The sequence below is a fragment of the Phocoena sinus genome, chromosome 6, assembly GCF_008692025.1.
Source record: "Phocoena sinus isolate mPhoSin1 chromosome 6, mPhoSin1.pri, whole genome shotgun sequence".
Taxonomy (NCBI): Eukaryota; Metazoa; Chordata; class Mammalia; order Artiodactyla; family Phocoenidae; genus Phocoena; species Phocoena sinus.
In genome coordinates, this window is record NC_045768.1 from 24,561,327 (window position 1) to 24,578,496 (window position 17,170).

At 41.7% G+C, this 17,170-nt stretch overlaps 2 protein-coding genes across 3 annotated transcripts in view; one reads left to right on the forward strand and one right to left on the reverse strand.

Annotated features, from left to right (window-relative positions):
* The window catches only part of ELP1 (elongator complex protein 1), a 62,545-nt gene extending 51,514 nt beyond the window's left edge, over window positions 1-11,031 (reverse strand). Inside the window, exons 1-6 of one of the 2 annotated variants that reach the window (XM_032634566.1) lie at window positions 10,795-11,025; window positions 6,594-6,756; window positions 5,653-5,805; window positions 3,925-4,006; window positions 3,182-3,262; window positions 38-123 (exon numbers count right to left, since the gene is read on the reverse strand). In XM_032634566.1, the coding sequence (XP_032490457.1) occupies window positions 38-123; window positions 3,182-3,262; window positions 3,925-4,006; window positions 5,653-5,805; window positions 6,594-6,743 (552 nt within the window). In that variant the 5' untranslated portion in view covers window positions 6,744-6,756; window positions 10,795-11,025. Of the gene's footprint in view, window positions 1-37; window positions 124-3,181; window positions 3,263-3,924; window positions 4,007-5,652; window positions 5,806-6,593; window positions 6,757-10,794 lie in introns of both variants that reach the window. The other variant, XM_032634567.1, reaches the window with a different exon arrangement.
* Window positions 11,032-11,222: 191 nt separating this feature from the next.
* Window positions 11,223-17,089, forward strand: ABITRAM (actin binding transcription modulator). The gene is made up of 6 exons (XM_032636307.1): window positions 11,223-11,430; window positions 12,556-12,607; window positions 13,214-13,343; window positions 15,476-15,552; window positions 15,632-15,701; window positions 15,795-17,089. The coding sequence occupies exons 1-6, from the start codon at window positions 11,334-11,336 to the stop codon at window positions 15,930-15,932; spliced, it is 564 nt and encodes a 187-aa protein (XP_032492198.1). The 5' UTR covers window positions 11,223-11,333; the 3' UTR covers window positions 15,933-17,089.
* The last annotated feature ends 81 nt before the right edge of the window (window positions 17,090-17,170 follow it).

The window sequence follows — 17,170 nt, forward strand, 5'->3', positions numbered from 1 at the left end:
TCCAAAGAAGGTTCCTTATCCATCAGACCAACCTTACCATTTGCATCTGAAAGGCGGCTTGCCTGCCTTCTGATCCATGGAACTGCGTCTCCTTCCTGCCCCAGCCAACAGTGATGAACTTGCCTAGAGAACAAGTGAGTGAGAATATGCAAGACAACCAATAAGCTAAATAAAATAAAAGCAGTTTCATAGCTATTCTTCATGAAGTTGGGTCCTCTGAGACCTCTCAATAGATGGACCAGCAGTCAATATTTTAAAAACCTATGTTCCATATTATATACTGAAGCGATTCTGAAGACTTTGAAATGCCCTTATCTTGGAAAGAGCTTTACTGCCATTGTATATAAATTCCCTTGATGACAGTCAGCAATCCATCCCCACTTTACAAGGAGAATGAAACATGAAGAATCTATGCAATATGTCCACAGATAACATAACATAAAACTCAAGAAGACAAGAGCTGGGAATAAAATTCCAATCGTAAGTTCAATCCACTAAATGTATCCAACCTCCCTGCTAGTGTTGGAGGAGACCATGATTATGGAATTCAAGCCCTCACAGAGACTGACACACCCTAGTGACAGAGGCCAAAATCAGAACACAGGGCTTCTGCCTTCCAGGCTGGGCTTCTTTCTAAATTATAATGCTGATCTTACATAAAATATAGAGTCAGTTGCTGAAATAATGCAGCCTCCTGTTCCTGAAGGTAGGATCTGGCATCCACCTATTAGAGGTACTACAGAGATGCCCCTGAAAGCATCGGCCAGACCCAGGACCCAATATTTCCCTCCTACAACTGATGCCGATTCTGACGAAGCAGAGCTGTTTATAATTTCTATAAATTATGGGTCAGCATGACCGTTTCCTGTCTGCTCTGCTTGGGCACACCCAAGTATTGCAGTATCCCAAAGCATACCTTGCTGCTGTATACAAATAGTAGTGCCTATCCTGGTGCACACCCCTGGGCTTCTATCCGAAAGTTTCCACAGAGAGATAAAGGGTCAAGGAGCGAAGCAAGACAACTTTTCCAGTGGGATCAGATGATAAGTGGTGGAGTTACAGCAGGAATCAGCAAACTACAACCTGCATTTGCTTTTACAAATAAACTTGTATTGGAACACAGCCATACCCATTTCTTTATGTACTATCTTAAGTGCTTTCACACTACATCAGCAGAGTTGAGTAGCTGCAACACAGACCATATAGCCTGAAAGCGGAAAACAATTACTATCCAGTTCTTTACAGAACAAGTTTGTTGACACCTGGGTTAGAAGAAAAATATCTATTCACCGCCCCACAGAGTGACTTTTTGTACTGACAAATACATTTCTAAGACCTAAGACCCTGACTTGGACTCCCTTTCCTTTGATTTACTCTATTAGATTTCTTATGAAAAAGTCGGTGGGATGAGCCAGGCCCAGAGCACTTTCCCATGCAAAGATGTGTTGGTTACTACCTCTATGACTATCCTCAAAGCTGGATGCCCCCGAGTCCCACCCCGGGCCCTAGATCCAGCACCATACCTGCTCCCTGAGCAAGCACATCTAATCCCAAGATTGTAAAGATTCCCCACATGCCAATGACTCCCAGTCCACGGCTCTGGCCTCTCCTGAGTTTCAGCCCCTTCTACTCACCTGCTTTACTTGGTGATCCCATATGGCCCTTAAACAAATCCAAGAAGGAACTCATCACCCACCCCTTACAGACCAGCACTTCCCCACCTTACCTCTCAGATACTGACATCTTTATTTCCACCACCTGAGCTTCTGGCTAGAGTCCTACTAAACTTTCTTCTTCACCTTACATACCCAAAGCCTTTTTATTTCACTTTCTAAACTGGTATTTCTCAAACTAGCTAGGGCAGGACGGGAACCATGCACACATATTCCAAAAAAGTTTCTCATAATTCCAAAAAATGTACTCCTATCCTCATTGAGAATCAAAAATTTCCTGCATTTTTCCCTTTTCTAGTCCCACACCCACCTTCTTTATCTCTCATGTGGATTCCTTTAGCAACCTCCTACCAGATCACCCTGTCTCGTCTCTTCCCTCTCCACCAATCAATCTTGCATCATCAGAACCTTTAATGACTGATCTCCTGTAACTTCATGTCCAAACTCCCTATCAAACTTAATCAAAATCCCTCCCCTTTATTTCATTCCACATTCATGTCCTGTCACTAGGCAATGCTGAAGTACTCACAGTTGCCTGAATAAGCCACGCTGTGTCAAAGGCCTCCATGAAACATCCCTGCCTTGGAATGAACTAATTAACTTGCTTGCACCACTCCCCCACCCTCAACCCTCATCTACCTAACACCAAGTCAGCCAAAACTCAGCTCAAGTCGGCCTCCTCTGGGAAGCCTTCCATCCCCATTACTCCCTTTCTCTCCTTATGCTACCCTAATACCTGCACATCCTATTATTACTGACTCCTTAAGGGAAAAGATGAATTAACCACAGCACCAAACACACTGCTGGGTTCACACTACCTACTCAAACATTATTTCTGAACAAATTATTTTTGAATGAATAAATGAGTAGCACTTTTCTAAATGATTTCTTAGTAGAACGAGAAGTCATGAAGTTAGACCCCAGCGAAAGTTAAAATACCATCTCCCCCATCCTTCTCCTCAATCAGGCCAGCTACCTGGTGCCCTGAAGTTGGCCAGAGCTTCTTACACTCAATAAGCATCTCCACTCTTCTCCTCTTCAATACTTCCACAGCCTAATGCCCATATCACCTCAGCTGGATCTTAGCAAGAAAACAGTATGACGGGTCCCATGAAAATTCAGGTCTAATCAGTAGGAACAAAAATCAGCTCTCTATCCTGCCTCTCTTGTCTTCTCCCCAAAATTGTACCTCAGAAATGCTCTCCTTATTCTAGCTAGTACAGTCCTTTTCATTAAACCCCCTAAGCCTGTCCTGGGGTTTGGGCAACAACTACCCTGGTGATTCTAAGCACAGATTCCTATTCCCCAAATTATTGACAAAGCCAGCTCTCAGACTTGGAGAGGCACCAGAGGTATGCCTTTTAAAATCTGGAATGAACTAAAGGAATTAGGCTATCTGTCAGTAAATTAAGTTGGGGTTTAAGCTTCATAGTTCTTTGGGCTTATTATGATGTGGCTATCAGTGTGCAAGACAAGTCACAAAATGGTTCAAACAAAGCTATACTTACTTTCACCAAAATCATCCTGGTGGATTTGCTGTTCCATGATTGGTTCAAACTCTTTTGTCATCATAATTAGGGTCTGTTGACCTTGGAGGAGCACAAACAAGAATGATTTTGTTCTCATTTAGCATATCTGCCACTCTGTAAGTATCTACAGCATTGGAAGCTACTGAGCTGGACTGGAGGAGTTTATAGTCAAGACAGGGAAGACAGAATTTATTCAAAATGTTCTGACTCTCATTTTTAGAAAAAAGTTTTGACTGGGTAAGTCACCTAGTACTTATTCTCAGCTATTTATGTATGTCAGGCTAACATTAAAGTCCACATAGCCCTCTTCAACTTCAATGATTTAGTCAGCAAGATATCTCTTCAAATGTATACCTCATCACAGTGCTAGTTTGCAGAAACTCATCTGGAATGAAAAGACTTAAGGGAAAAAAAATAGGACTGGGAAAGCAGTTCTTAGAATCAGTTTATTTTATGTAGCAACTCTTCCTCTTAGAGTAGGTTAAATACTGCTGACATTTTAAACCATAGCTATGGACCTCAGCAGCAACTTTTTAAAACAATGTACTAAGAAGTAAAATTTAACTCAAAAACACCACATTCCCTATTTATCATGTTGGTATCCTTTTTCCAAGAAATGTTTTTTTTTTTTTGAAACCTAAGCACCCTAAAACTTAAGCCCGTGAGATATTAGGAGTCATGTTTTATAAAAGTCAAGAGTTAGGGACCAGTGACAGGCTTACCTGTGGCAAGAAGCACCAGCTCTTGGTCAGGACTCCAACTCATGACAGAGATACCACTGGCTACACTCCCGACACATTCCAGCTGAGAGAGACATTTTAAAATGTTAAGGGAGATATGAAAATATAAGCATCTCCGTAAATATTTACTATGACCTTAATCAAAACAATTAACAAAACACACAAAGGTGAAATTATTCAGTGAACATTTATTCAGTAACAGGTATTAAAAGACCAGGCATGATACAGACCATAGGGACTGGAGGTGACTACGGCCACTCCATTCCTCCCGTTAAGGAGATAAAAGATGCCTCTACAGCAGGGTTAGGGATGTAACCGAGGTCTCTGGGAATTAAGTGGGGGCTCAGGCCAGAGACTGACGAGTGGCCCAGGACAGTCCAGGAAAGCTTCTCGGAGGAGGTTCTTTGAAGGGTAGGAATAGGGCCAGGAGGAAGAGACTGGGGGGAAATGTGCAGTTAAAAAGAGCACTTAAAAATCAGCTGCAACTGTAGAGCCTAAGGTATACATATACACAGGAATGGTGGGGGTGGGAGGTGAGGCTAAAAAGGAATTTGGTGAACAGTGAGAGGTCTTATACGGCACAATAAGGAATATGGATTGTGTCTTGCAGACATTGTGATGCCACAAGTGTGGAGGATCAGCACCGTCTGGTGGAGACCGATGGATTGGAGGAGCTCAGTAATTAGGAAAACGTTCTACAAAATGTTTTGAAAGTAAAAGCATACCTTTTAAATGTGAGAAATACTAAGTAAGTTATACTTGATGGCTTTGATATTTCTCACCATGAACTGAGAATAAGATTTATTGTTGTACTAAAAGGAACCGTTAAAAGCAAAGGTGCCAGATTTAGACTGCCAGGGTTTAAATCTCACCTGGTAATTGTTTGACCTTAGCCTAGTCATTTAAGCCCTCTGTGCCTCAATTTCCTCTTTTGAAGAACGGAAAAACAACAATCTACCTCATAAGGTTGTAGTGAAGATTAAATACAATTCTGCATGAAAAACACTTGAAAAAGCGCCTGGCACATTGTAAACATTTAATAAATGTCAGCTGCTATTATTATCCTATGATTAGTAATATGACTTGTGATACATCCATGTTAAAGAGATCACAACTAAGGGAGTAATCAACAAAGTTTAAAAAGCTGTCAAGAAGGTGAGGATAGAAATCCAGAAACTAAGCCTTATGCTAAGTAGAGAAGGAGGCAAATGGTTGAAATCTATCTTCTCTGGCAGTCATAAGATGTGCACATAATGATAGCATATCACCTTAGCACCTGTAGTTCAGGGACTCTTAAAGTTAGCCATCAAGGAGAGGCTTATTCAGCATTCATAAAAGAAAACATAAGCCATATAAACATTTCAAAGACTTCACAAATTGAGAAATAAAAGTTACAGCTCAGGATCAGATATACCATACAAGAATGGCCAGATTTGGGTTTTTGTTAAGTTCTTATTTGGAATGTTCTGATTGTTCTAATTAATAAATGCAATAGACAAAACTGAGTTTTAGAAGAATCCTGAAATATAGCTAAAGCCATGCCAACAATTTTCTGTAAAGAATTATATAATGCAAAGACTTTAATTTGCAAAATGCTTAAATATTATGGCTCCTGACAATTTAAACTTCTATGAAAAACTAGTGATATGAAACAAAAAAAGGCGTTTGAGGATGTCTAAGATTTCCTCCTCACTGATCTCTTCCACTTACCTGGCGTGTGTTGAGATTGCAAAGTAGGACATCTCCAGAAGCTGTGGCCACACACACAGACTCGTGATCCAGCAACTCCTGAATACCAACAATGCAGCCACTTCCATCCTCTGGGAGAAAGCCTTCTGCCACCAGAGGAATTTCATTTTTCACCTTTCACCAAAACAAACAAATAAGCAAATTAAGCCAATCTACTTTCAAGAACAATTCATCACACTTCCAGAAATACTTTTTAATGCTTCTTTTATAATATAAAAGCTTTCAAAAATGTTTTTTTCCTAGATTAAAACCCAAACTTTCATTTGAGAAATTTCACAGCACTACCATCTTTAACACAAAACACAGTTCATGCGACCTTTGTGCCAAGCAAACATAAAAGCCCGGTATCTTTGAAAATATCCAATAAAACATGAAGCTAATAACTATGATTTTCTAAAATGTATACAGTATGGGGAAAAGGGACTAAGAATGTAATCACCTAAAATACATTAGTAGCAGAATATAATTAAGGGAAGGTATCAGAATCAACCTAAAGAGCTTTTCAATATACATATGCTCAAGCTCCAGAAGTGAAGATTCTGATGTAGATGGTATGAGATGGAGACTGAAAAAATTTAAAAAGACCTACAGGAAATTTTCACCTGCATTCCCACTTGAGAACTGTTAATAGATAGTATTTACATGGTAGAAAGGGTAAAAAGTAGGGCACCCCACAAAATACAATGTCAAAGCTTTGCCAGCTTAGATTAAAACTGAAGCAGACTAAAAGACAGGGTACTAGTTATGTCTAATATGACATCAGTATAAAGCGAAGGGAGCATTCATTTGGGGGGCACGTAAATTCAGAAAGATGTAAAGGAAAGACTATTTGGGGAAGCAAGTTTGGAAAAAGACAAGTCAAGAGTCATGCCAAGTGCTAGCACCCTCCATCAATAACTCACCTCTCTTATGACAGGGTCTACTTCTATCAGTCCATGTTCTGAGCCAATGAGCACTGTGTCCTGTTCAGTTCGGAGAGAGAAGCACTGAGGTTTCCCTGGAGCCTGAATATCCCTGAACTCCAAGCTCCGAAATAACTTTAGATTTCTCATGATGAAGCGACTCCTGAAAGAAAAGTACAAATATCTCTTGATGAAACTTTAATTTCTCTGAGAAACAGAAACAGCTTAGTAGCGATAAATCACACTCCAATATAAGCAAAATGATTCAGGGAGCAGAGAAGTTAGAATAACCAAGAAAAAAAAGATCTAATCTGAACCCACACAGAGATGAGTGGTAGCAATCTAACCAACTGTGTAAATCTATGGTCTACAAATTGAGGCTGTGTAATCTATTTTACGTTCTCACTCTTTGAAAGAGGCAAGATTCTCAACTTCAGAGTTTTTTCTTCAAAAAAGATTTAACATCAGTTATCCTGAAGGAAAGTTGAGAAGAATGCAATGAATGAGAAAACATTTTATTTTGCACGAGGATATTTTATAACTTGACAGATTTACAAAATAATATAAAAATCCACATATATACTGGCAGTTGAAGAAAATAAAATTACTTTAATATCACCAACTACATTTATTTATAAACTGGCTCTATATCTTCATTAAAAAATTAAAATTGAAATCAAACATAGAAATAAAGAAAAGCAGTTATGGGACTTCCCTGGCGGTACAGTGGTTAAGACTCTGCACTCCCAATGCAGGGAGCCCGGGTTCAATCCCTGGTCAGGGAACTAGATCCCACATGCATGTCGCGACTAACAGTTTGCATGCCACAACTAAGGAGCCCATGTGCCGCAACTAAGAGCCCGCCTGCTGCAACTAAGGAGCCCAAGTGCCACAACTAAGACCCAGCACAACCAAATAAATAAATATTATGTTTTTAAAAAAGAAAAGCATTTATTGTTCTCAGGGAGAAAAGAAGACACTATGAAATTACAACAGTATACTTCAAAACGATGACCAACAATTCGAGGAGCTTCATAACCTGATATAACTACTTCACATTACTCCACTTTCCTGGCCTGATTTTCACCAGAGCAGTAGAAAAGCTGAGAAAAGAACGATCAATAGGAAATCTACCTTGGTCTGACAAAATCAGACTTGTTTTAACGTATAACATTACCTAAGAGGAAAAAAAAGTTAATGTGCTGTATATTTATATCCAGATCTCTTTAAGGTTTATACCGTAATTGGAAGTCCCTAACTTATATTAGGGGTGACAATTACACAGACCACACTGGCCTTCTTGTCACCTTAATCCAAGGTGAATTCTCTCATCTTGCATTTCCTACTTATGACAATGAAAGAATAAACATGAATTAATCCTTATACTACATAGCAGATAAAATGTTAAGTGTAGTAGAGTGAGACAACATAAAATGTGGATTAAGAGGAAGGCAAGCCCACACGGTGGAAGTGAGGAAGAGAATCGTGGCAAACAATGGTTTTGTGCACTTTCATGACAGTTATATTCAAAAACTTCTAGAAATTATTCGAACCTGTATTATACCATACAGACTTTTTATTTTGATCTAATTCTATATAGAAAGCTTGGGTTTTTGAAAGCATATAAAAATTACATTACCTTTCATCTTTAAATAACATTAAGACGACCACTGACATAGATCTGAAAGGATGGGTGGATTTGAGATGAGAGGATGTCTGGCTACAGGGGAGTAAACATGGGACAGAGCAGCAAGAGGTGAAAACAGGCGACAGAGGACCAGATGTATTTCAACCTGGTTTAGCTAATAATAATTCCGTTGTAATTGTTGCCATGATCAGAGCATCAAAATGTCTCCCTGTGAACTTGGATTCTATTCACCAACAATCCGTGGAGCTCTGGGGTCCGTGAACCCCAGCATAAGAATTTGGAAGGCAAAGGCAGAAGGAGCTGAGGAGGACTCCCTTTTTCCTGTTACCTTGCTGTTTCAGTCAATGTCACCCCAGCAATGGGCCTTCATCCTTCCAGGGGCCCTTAGTCCTACCCTCTGGCACTCCCATGACTAGCATGATAACAACCACCCCAGAGGTACCAGCACTAACCAGGCAGGTACTCCCTCCAGGTGCCTGAAATCTAGTAACATGGAGCTCCTCCTCTGAATTCCAGAGCTATCAACACCAGCTTTCCAATGCCCCTCCTCCCAGGTCATGATAACCCCAATGGCTTCCCTTGTTTTGATCCTCAGACCTAGCTGAGTGTTGTAACTGCTTACAGCAGTTTACTTTTTTAATTACTTCACGCTCCCTTTTGCTGTTTGCTCCTCCAGCAGGTATTTAACAAATTCTTCGTATTAAATTCTGTTGAAATACTGTGTGGTTTCTACTTTCCTGACTGGACCCTAACTGACAAACATATCAAACAACCTGAGTTCTCAAATCACTGAGCTTTCAAAATCACCGGCCAAGTGTCACAGGGAAGAACCTTTTGTATTCTATTACAAGTTAATCATTAAAGGGATGCAGCCTATAAGCTAAAATTATACATAATGACCCAACTCTCAGAACCCTGACTCCCAGGTAATGAGCATTAAGCTAAAATACTTTTATTTAGCTCACAAGAAACATCCTGACCAGGCCCACCTGTGAATGCCTGCAGGGAGGAAGAAATTAACACATCCTCTCTGGAGGCTGATGGGAACCAGGAAATGTTTGACTTTATCCCTCCCCTTTTAGTATAAAAGAAGCCTTAATTCTAACTCAGGCAAGATGGGTTTCTGGGGGCACGAGCCCACCATCTTCGTTTGCTGGCTTTCCGAATAAAGTCGTTATTCCTTGCCCCAACACCTCATCTCTCGATTATTGGCCTGTAGTGTGGTGAGCAGTACGAGCTTAGGCTTGGTGACACAAGGGCAGCTCATCATTCATCGCCCTCCTCCCCAACCCTTCCAGCCTCAAAATGAACTTCTCTAAAATTTCACACCTATCAGCCTTATTCCCTTACCTTCTCAGAAGTGTCCTACTCTTTTTCAAGACCAGCAAAGGAGAACCCTCCAAACTCCCCCAGGACCTTGGCTTATTGGTACCCTTTCTTTTACATCTGCAATCTCCAACTCCCCTGCCCTCAAATGACTCATCCTTTCTCAGCCCTTAAATGTGCTAAAGATCTCTCCACACCATAGATCAATTCTGGATCCTCTCTGAAATTTCTGACAACTCCTCTATTTTCTTCCCTTGCTCCTTCATCCATCCACCTCTTGGCCCATGACCAATCATCCACCATCCATCCACCATCATGCCCATGACCACAAGTACCAAACAGATCACTAATATGCTTAGTAGATCTAAACGTCCAGCCCTGACCCTCCCTAAACTGAACACTCAACTCACATTTTCAACCTCCTGCTGTTACCACAAGGATTTCTCAAAAAGCACATTAAATGCAACCTGTTAAATGAAGTACCTGCTATTCTCCACCAAACTAGCTTCCCTTCTGGGGACACGGCATTCCTACTTTCTCTGTCCTCCAAGCTGAAACCGTGTCTGCTTCCCTTTTGCCCACACTTTCACAGTAAACTATTCACTGGTTACTGCCCTGCCTGTCAATGTTCGGTTTGAATCCTTTTACACAGTACCGTAATCCTACGATCCGGTTTGTGGCCTACATCATATACCGACTGAGCACTTGCTAAGTGCTAGTTCTGGACAAGAGATGACTGACAGTTACTGCCTCCTTAGAGGTCACAGCTTAACGGGGGAGAGGGCCACATAAGATACCACATTACATGGAGATGCACGGGAACAACACCTCCAAGGAAAAGTTGCAGATGCGAGAAGGGACTCGCAGCACACCTGAACTCCTATTACCGTCAGCTTCTATCATGCATTGTTGCGCTTTAATTGGTGCATTACTTGGTTCGGCAACTGCAAGGAATCCGAAGACTGGGTAAGTGTGCAGCTGGGGGAGCAGCATATCATTCCCCCTCCTGCCGCGCCGCGCAGAGCCCTCTGAGGGCCGTGGGTGCAGCAGGCGGCGAGTCTGCAGAAATAGAACCCAAGGAGCGCAGAGGCGGTCAAGCCGCACTTCACTACCAGACCAGCAGCAGGCAGCGGTTGGGCGCTAGGGGGTCCCCTTCATCAGGGCACCCTCTGGCGGACACGGCCCGTTTCCATGCCCCCACCCCAGCTAGGCCGCTCGAACGCTCACCTACGCCGCGCTCTGAGGAAACGCAAACAGCGGTGTGTCCGCCCAGGGCTGCGCACGGGCCTCTCTCTGACAGTGCTTCTGAGCTCTCACGACGCGCACTGAGTCTCCGGGCCGCCAGGCCGCTCGAGCCCCTCCGGTAGTGGTGAAGCCAGGCGGAGGTGCGACCTGCGAAGCATGTACCCGCAAGCGAAGAGAGCCCGACACACGCCGAGCGACGACGGAGTGACGTCCTGAGCCGGAGGGGGCGCGGCCTGCCTTCTCCGTCTCCCGGCAAAGATATATGTGGAGCTGCGCTGGCCACCGCCCCCTATCCCTACATCCTCCTTCCCAGCCTATTGTATTTGATCCCCGCCTTGACGTCAGACGCCAAAGCTCAGTTAACTGGGGCCGGTGGGTGGAGCCTGCGGAGCCTAGGGAGCAGCGCGCGTGCGCGCAGCGCGCGTGTCTCGGCTACACGCCGGAAAGACACCTTCCTCCGTGGCAAGCGGGAGGAAGAGTACAGGTCCCAGGAGGCGGGGTTTGCAGCACCCGAGGTCGCCATGGCTACCGAGCCCGAGACCCCTGTGGCAGCCTCAGCTGCGGAGCCCGCGGTGCCGTCGCTTGTGGATCGTTACTTCACTCGCTGGTACAAAGCGGGTAAGTGGAGAATGATGTCAGTCTCTTCTGGGCCCAATTTGTCCGACAGTATAGGGACTATGATGAGAGATCATAAGCCACACGCACCTTCCCCAGCGCTTCCTCCCCACGTCAGAAGGAACTGGATCTCTCTGTTCCTCTGTAGGCCAAGGGAATGGCATTTGCAAGGCCGTGGAAAACAGCAGGGTGCATCCTGGGTAGGGCGAGCGCAGTGCGAGTTCACGAGGGTGGGTCGCTTGCGGGAAGATGGTAGACTAAGGTGAGATCCCCGAGGGAGGCAGGAGCTGGATTGCAATCTCCTTGAGTGCCTAAAGGAATTTGAGGGGCTCAGTCCTCCAAGAAGAGGCGATACATAAAGTGATTTAAATGGTAGCGGTCTAAACTAAGGTGGAGGCATAGGGATGGAGAGGAGAGGGTGGGTTAGAATAGAGGCATTTAGAAAGCAGAATCTACAGTTTTACTTAAAGGAAGTCGCTGGTATTACACATTTGCCACTTAGAAGTAGGTATCCTGTTGTACAGCTTTGTGTACCCAGCAAATATCAGCGATGAGAGCATCGTCGGGGACCCTCCTCTAACCCAACTTGCTCCCATTCATTTAGGGATAATAGGTGTACTCATCTTTCACAATACTGAAATATTTTACAATAGCATACGTTTTATTAGCCAGACTTTGTGTAACCAACTGTCCAGTTTACCCTGGATTGAGGTGTTTTCGGGAATCCATTACTTTCAGCACTAACATCAGGACAGTCCTGAGCGAACCGGAATGAGTTGTCTCTCTAAAATTGACCGACAAAGCATGCTACTAAATTAAATAAAGAATACATTACTAATCACTTTTTTTCTAATAGAAATGATTGTACTCATTTTAAAGTGAGGATAAAAAAAGGTGGAGCAAAGAGTTAGTCATCATTTTAACATTGAATGAATGGTTCCATCTGGACCAGATGTCTTTAAATACTTTATGGTCAGCCTTTAGGTATATCTTTTTGAGTAATGAAGGGATACCAGTGATATATGTGTCCTGCCTTCATAATTAACTACGTCTATGAACCAAAGAAAGTACTACACAGTGGTAGTAAATATTGACTCAACAGCCGTCAGACTCATTCATTTTTTCTAGATGTCAAAGGAAAACCCTGTGAGGACCACTGTATACTCCAACACTCTAACCGGTAAGCAAATTGGGAATTTTAAATGATCAAAAGAAATCTTTTTTCTGCCATTGTAGCCTGGTATGGTCTTGCATTGAATAAATATTCATTAAATGATTATCTTCCACTGTACTGAGATGGTATTATTTATAGTAGGAGTTTGGTTGACAAGAATGAGTCTTTCAGTGCCTAAGCTAAACAAATAAACTTGCTTACCCAAACATCCAAATGGAGGACCACACCCTGAGTCGGCTACTACCTCAAGAAACCAGCCTGTGCCTGACCACTGAAGTGGCCAAGCCCGTGGAGAGGGCTAGGGTAGAAGCTCAGATGGTATCCTGTCCATACCGGCATGCCTTACTTTTCTGTCTTCCTCCTCCGTGCTGTCTAAACACCTGTGGTACGCTTCCCTTTTGGGAAAGGAAATTCAGTCCCATTTTCCCCATTTTTATTACTGCATTCTTCTCTTCAGGTAAGCTCCAGTAGTAGCCAGAGGAAAATGGGGGGAAATGATAGGCTGACTAAACAAATGTCAGCTCAGCTCTTCTTGTGCCAGGAGGAATACTGTGTTATAGGAGGAAGAATCATACCAAGCAATAATACAGGATCAATTTTTGCTCCTCGTAGAATATGTGTCATCACACTGGCAGGATCCCATCCAGTTCTTCAAAGTGGAAAAGTAATTAAAAGCATTTCCTATCAAATCAGTACCAACTGTAGCAGACTTCAGAACAAAGTCTCTGGGAAATTTAAGCGGGTATGTTCCTGTATTTCTCTACCTAAATCCTCTATTGTCATAATAATGGTAAAGCCAGCCAGTCCTAGAACCCAGTACTGCATGCTCAGCATACTTCCCTGGCACTTAGAGATGATTTTAAGAATACTTAAGCTCTAAGGAAATCCTCAGGCCAAAAAAATGAGGTATTTCAGAAGGTATATTATCTGTCATACTAGCTTCTGGGCCACCATCCCTATCATCCCCAGGATGAAGGATGGAGAAGGTGGGCCTTGGAAAGAACAACGCTAATACCAATATAACAAGATATTTTGTCCCTTCCTGTTTCGTTAAGCCAGTATTTCTAAATCTGTAAAAGTTAGGTGATCAATACTTCTTTATCATAAATTTTCACATGTGAACTTAAAAGTAAAAATAAAGTCCTGAGGTAGTAAAAAAAATCAATCTGGGAAAATATACAGTATTTGCTTCGTATCAGTTGCCATTCCTAACTCATTGCAATTTAACACACATCTAGCTACACCCTCTACCTCCACATAGTGTCTAGTTATAGAAAATGTCACCTGTGCCCTCTACAATTCTAGGCAAGCTGGACATTTTACTGTTAAAGGAGGGTATCACACCAAGGACAACTCAAAACCATACTAAACTATCCTGACAAACCCCCTGGAAAGGAAAGTTTCTGTGGATGATTTAGGTCCTTCATTTACTGAGTTCATACTAAGAGTTCCTGCTAATTACCTCACTGTTCTGGAAGACCCTTGTTTACACTCCCCTTTGTAGGCCTGATGGCCCCTAATAACCTTCCTTATAATTATTGATTTTTCCTCACTCAGGAAGCAAGTGGACTTTAAAAAGCATGGACCATTCTTAAAAGTCTACAAATTACAAGTAAAACAGTTAGTGCTTGTGATGTTCCTGTGATCAATCTTTGTCCAAACTAGTAACACTGTTGTTACTACTGAGGAACGCAGAGGGACCTGCACATGGAACCCACTGCAGATAAGCTTTGATCGCCTCTCAGCACTGCCCATCATTTATTCTCCCAAGGGAGGTGACCAAAAGGGGTTAAAACACTTCTTTCTGACACAGAGCCAGTGGTAGACAAACCATCTGGGACAAATCCCCAGCCCCTCCTCCCAAAAGTGGGGAGTCACACTGACTAGTGTTTTCAAACGAAGTACCCACAGGCAGAGGAGTGAAGCGCATGCAGTAACACCTGAATGCTGTCTAATAAAGTTGTGAGTGGGAAAGAGGCCATAAAGAACAGCATCTTGACCTCAGATGTTCACTACAGTAAAAATTCCTGGGAAAAAAGAGCAATACATGAGACATGCTTGCATCCATTTCCCATGAGCCTCCTTGTACTGAGTTGGCCAAAAATTTCGCTCTGGTTTTTCATGTTAGGGAAAAACCTGCATGAACTTTGTGGCCGACTTGATAGATATTTGTCAGAACCTCCCCAGATATATCCATACAGTGGAGTACATGAAAGTATAACCGTGCCACAACATTCAAACAGACATATGTCAAAATGTAGTATTTGCTAGCGGGTTATAGGATAATGGGTAAGTTACTCTATATGCTACTTAAAACTTTTCTGTTTTCCAAATTTTCCTCAAATTGCTTTTTTTAAAATTAGAAAAATATCCCTTCTCCAGAAAGTCTCAGTGATTGACCTAATAAAGAAGTTCCTTTCTCTATTAAGTTCTGATATAAAAATAAGGTAGGAATCTTAATGAAACTATATACAATATTGCGATTATTCTCTATAATGTTGAATTTTATATTATGCTTATTGGTAAGATTTTCCTACCCTTTTGAAGTCTTTACACTTGGCTATGTGCAGCTTTCTCATGTACAGTTAAATATAAAGTATAATAAGTTAAGATAAAATATATTCTTAATATGTAACTAAACTATTATCACATTTGTCTTAGTCTGCTTTTTCCCCTAGAGCCTAGGATGGTGCCTAGCCCATAGAGGCATTTAATATATAAATATTTGAATAAATGAATGGTTTTTCTGTACTTAAGTCATTTTTATTTAAAACACTAATTCCAGGAATATATCCTATTGTAACTGTGAGGGCTGCCTCACAAAGAAAAGTGCAAATGTACATCAATCAATTTTTTCTTCCCTTTTATTATCAGGGGGCACAGTTTCTAACAGAACTTGCACCTCTGTGTAAGATTTACTGCTCTGATGGAGAAGAATACACCATATCTAGGTGAGTTACTTTTTAACCATAATTTTGGAGAAACAAAGAAGATAATATTTTTCTTCAAAGCAATATTTTCTTTAAATAGCTGTGTTAGAGGACGGTTGATGGAAGTGAATGAAAACATTCTCCATAAGCCATCTATTCTTCAAGAGAAGGTAAACGGGTCTGGGGAAGTAAGATCCCATCCACACACTTTTTACCTGATTTTTTACCATTTGACAGTATTATATATTCTATTTCCCTTCTAGCCATCCACCGAAGGATACATTGCTGTTGTGTTGCCCAAGTTTGAAGAAAGTAAAAGCATAACAGAAGGGTTACTGACACAAAAACAGTATGAAGAAGTCGTGGTGAAACGCATCAGTGCCACAACAGCGACCTCATGAGGATTAAGATTGAGTGAAAACAACAGGGCATTCTTATCCTTACCTGGCCTACCAGTCAGTGCACTAAGGAAGAACCAGAGATGCTGAAGCATACTTCACACCCGGCCAGCCATCCGCAGGGAGGCCTGCTTGAAAACCTGACCTAGGTTTCCTTCTTTGTCTTGCATAACAAGCCTTGATTCCATTTTGTCTTCAACCTCCCAGATCTGCCTGCCCATGTACTCACTCTGTTCTTTTGCTTTTCTCTTTCTAACAACTGGCAAGCAACAGACGTTTTGTTTTTCTGATTAAAAGCCAACAAACAAAGCACGTTGAAGAAAATTTGAAAAAGACAGAAAACACAGCAAAATAAAAAAAAATTTACCCATCATCCTGTAACCCATTAGTAAATACTAGGTTTTGATGTGATTCTGTTTGAGTATTATGTCATGGTTATTGTTTTTGCCTCAATTTTCCACACTTTGAAGTTGAACAACAACCGGCCTTTCTTACCCAATCTGCTTCAGTGTGACACGACCAAAACGTCTGGTCCCACCCCTTCTGCCCCAACTCCCCCGCTCAGGTTGCTGGGAAGAGGCAGGGTGTAGAGTGTACCTTCTCTATGTCTATGGGTCGGCCTCTAACTCTGAACAATGTAGCACTGGAACACTGGCTTCTTAATGAGGGACACATGAAGAGGCTTTGAAAGGGGCTTTGCTAACATGGAAATATCAATGTTATAATGCTGTATGAAGTAACATGTGCATTTGTGGTCACTCCGTCTCACACTCTAGTTACAGAGTAACCAGTGAGGAAGTTCCCGAGAGGTTCCTGGAATTTGAAGACACAGATGCTTTTGAACAGAACAAAAGCTTTCACATCATTTAAACAATAAGCGAAAAACTATGAATTCATGGTTTAAAATTGTATACTTGTTTACATTGAATTTCAAATAAAAGGACTTTTAAAACTGTTATTTTTCCTTAAGGGCTGCAACACATACATACATATAACTATATGGTTTTAAATAAAACGATTATCATTGACATGTAAATTCTTTTGGTTCTCTATCATGCTGTTGAAGTGATGTTATCCCTTTCTACCACCACTTGCATTTAAATAAGAGGATTCTCATTTCAGGTATGTAAACTCTTTTGTAAATAAATTTTTTAAAATTATTTTTGACTCACAAGGAAACTTCTTTTAACCCTAACTCTCCCCTAAGTGTACCCAGTGGACATGATACAGGTAGTAACTCT

Excerpts from the sequence above, each read along its gene's own strand:
- ABITRAM (XM_032636307.1), top strand. The coding sequence starts at position 11,334 with ATGGCTACCGAGCCCGAGACCCCTGTGGCAGCCTCAGCTGCGGAGCCC. Across the intron at positions 12,608-13,213 it reads ATACTCCAACACTCTAACCG|AATATGTGTCATCACACTGG; the intron begins GTAAGCAAATTG and ends TGCTCCTCGTAG. Across the intron at positions 15,702-15,794 it reads CATCTATTCTTCAAGAGAAG|CCATCCACCGAAGGATACAT; the intron begins GTAAACGGGTCT and ends TTTCCCTTCTAG.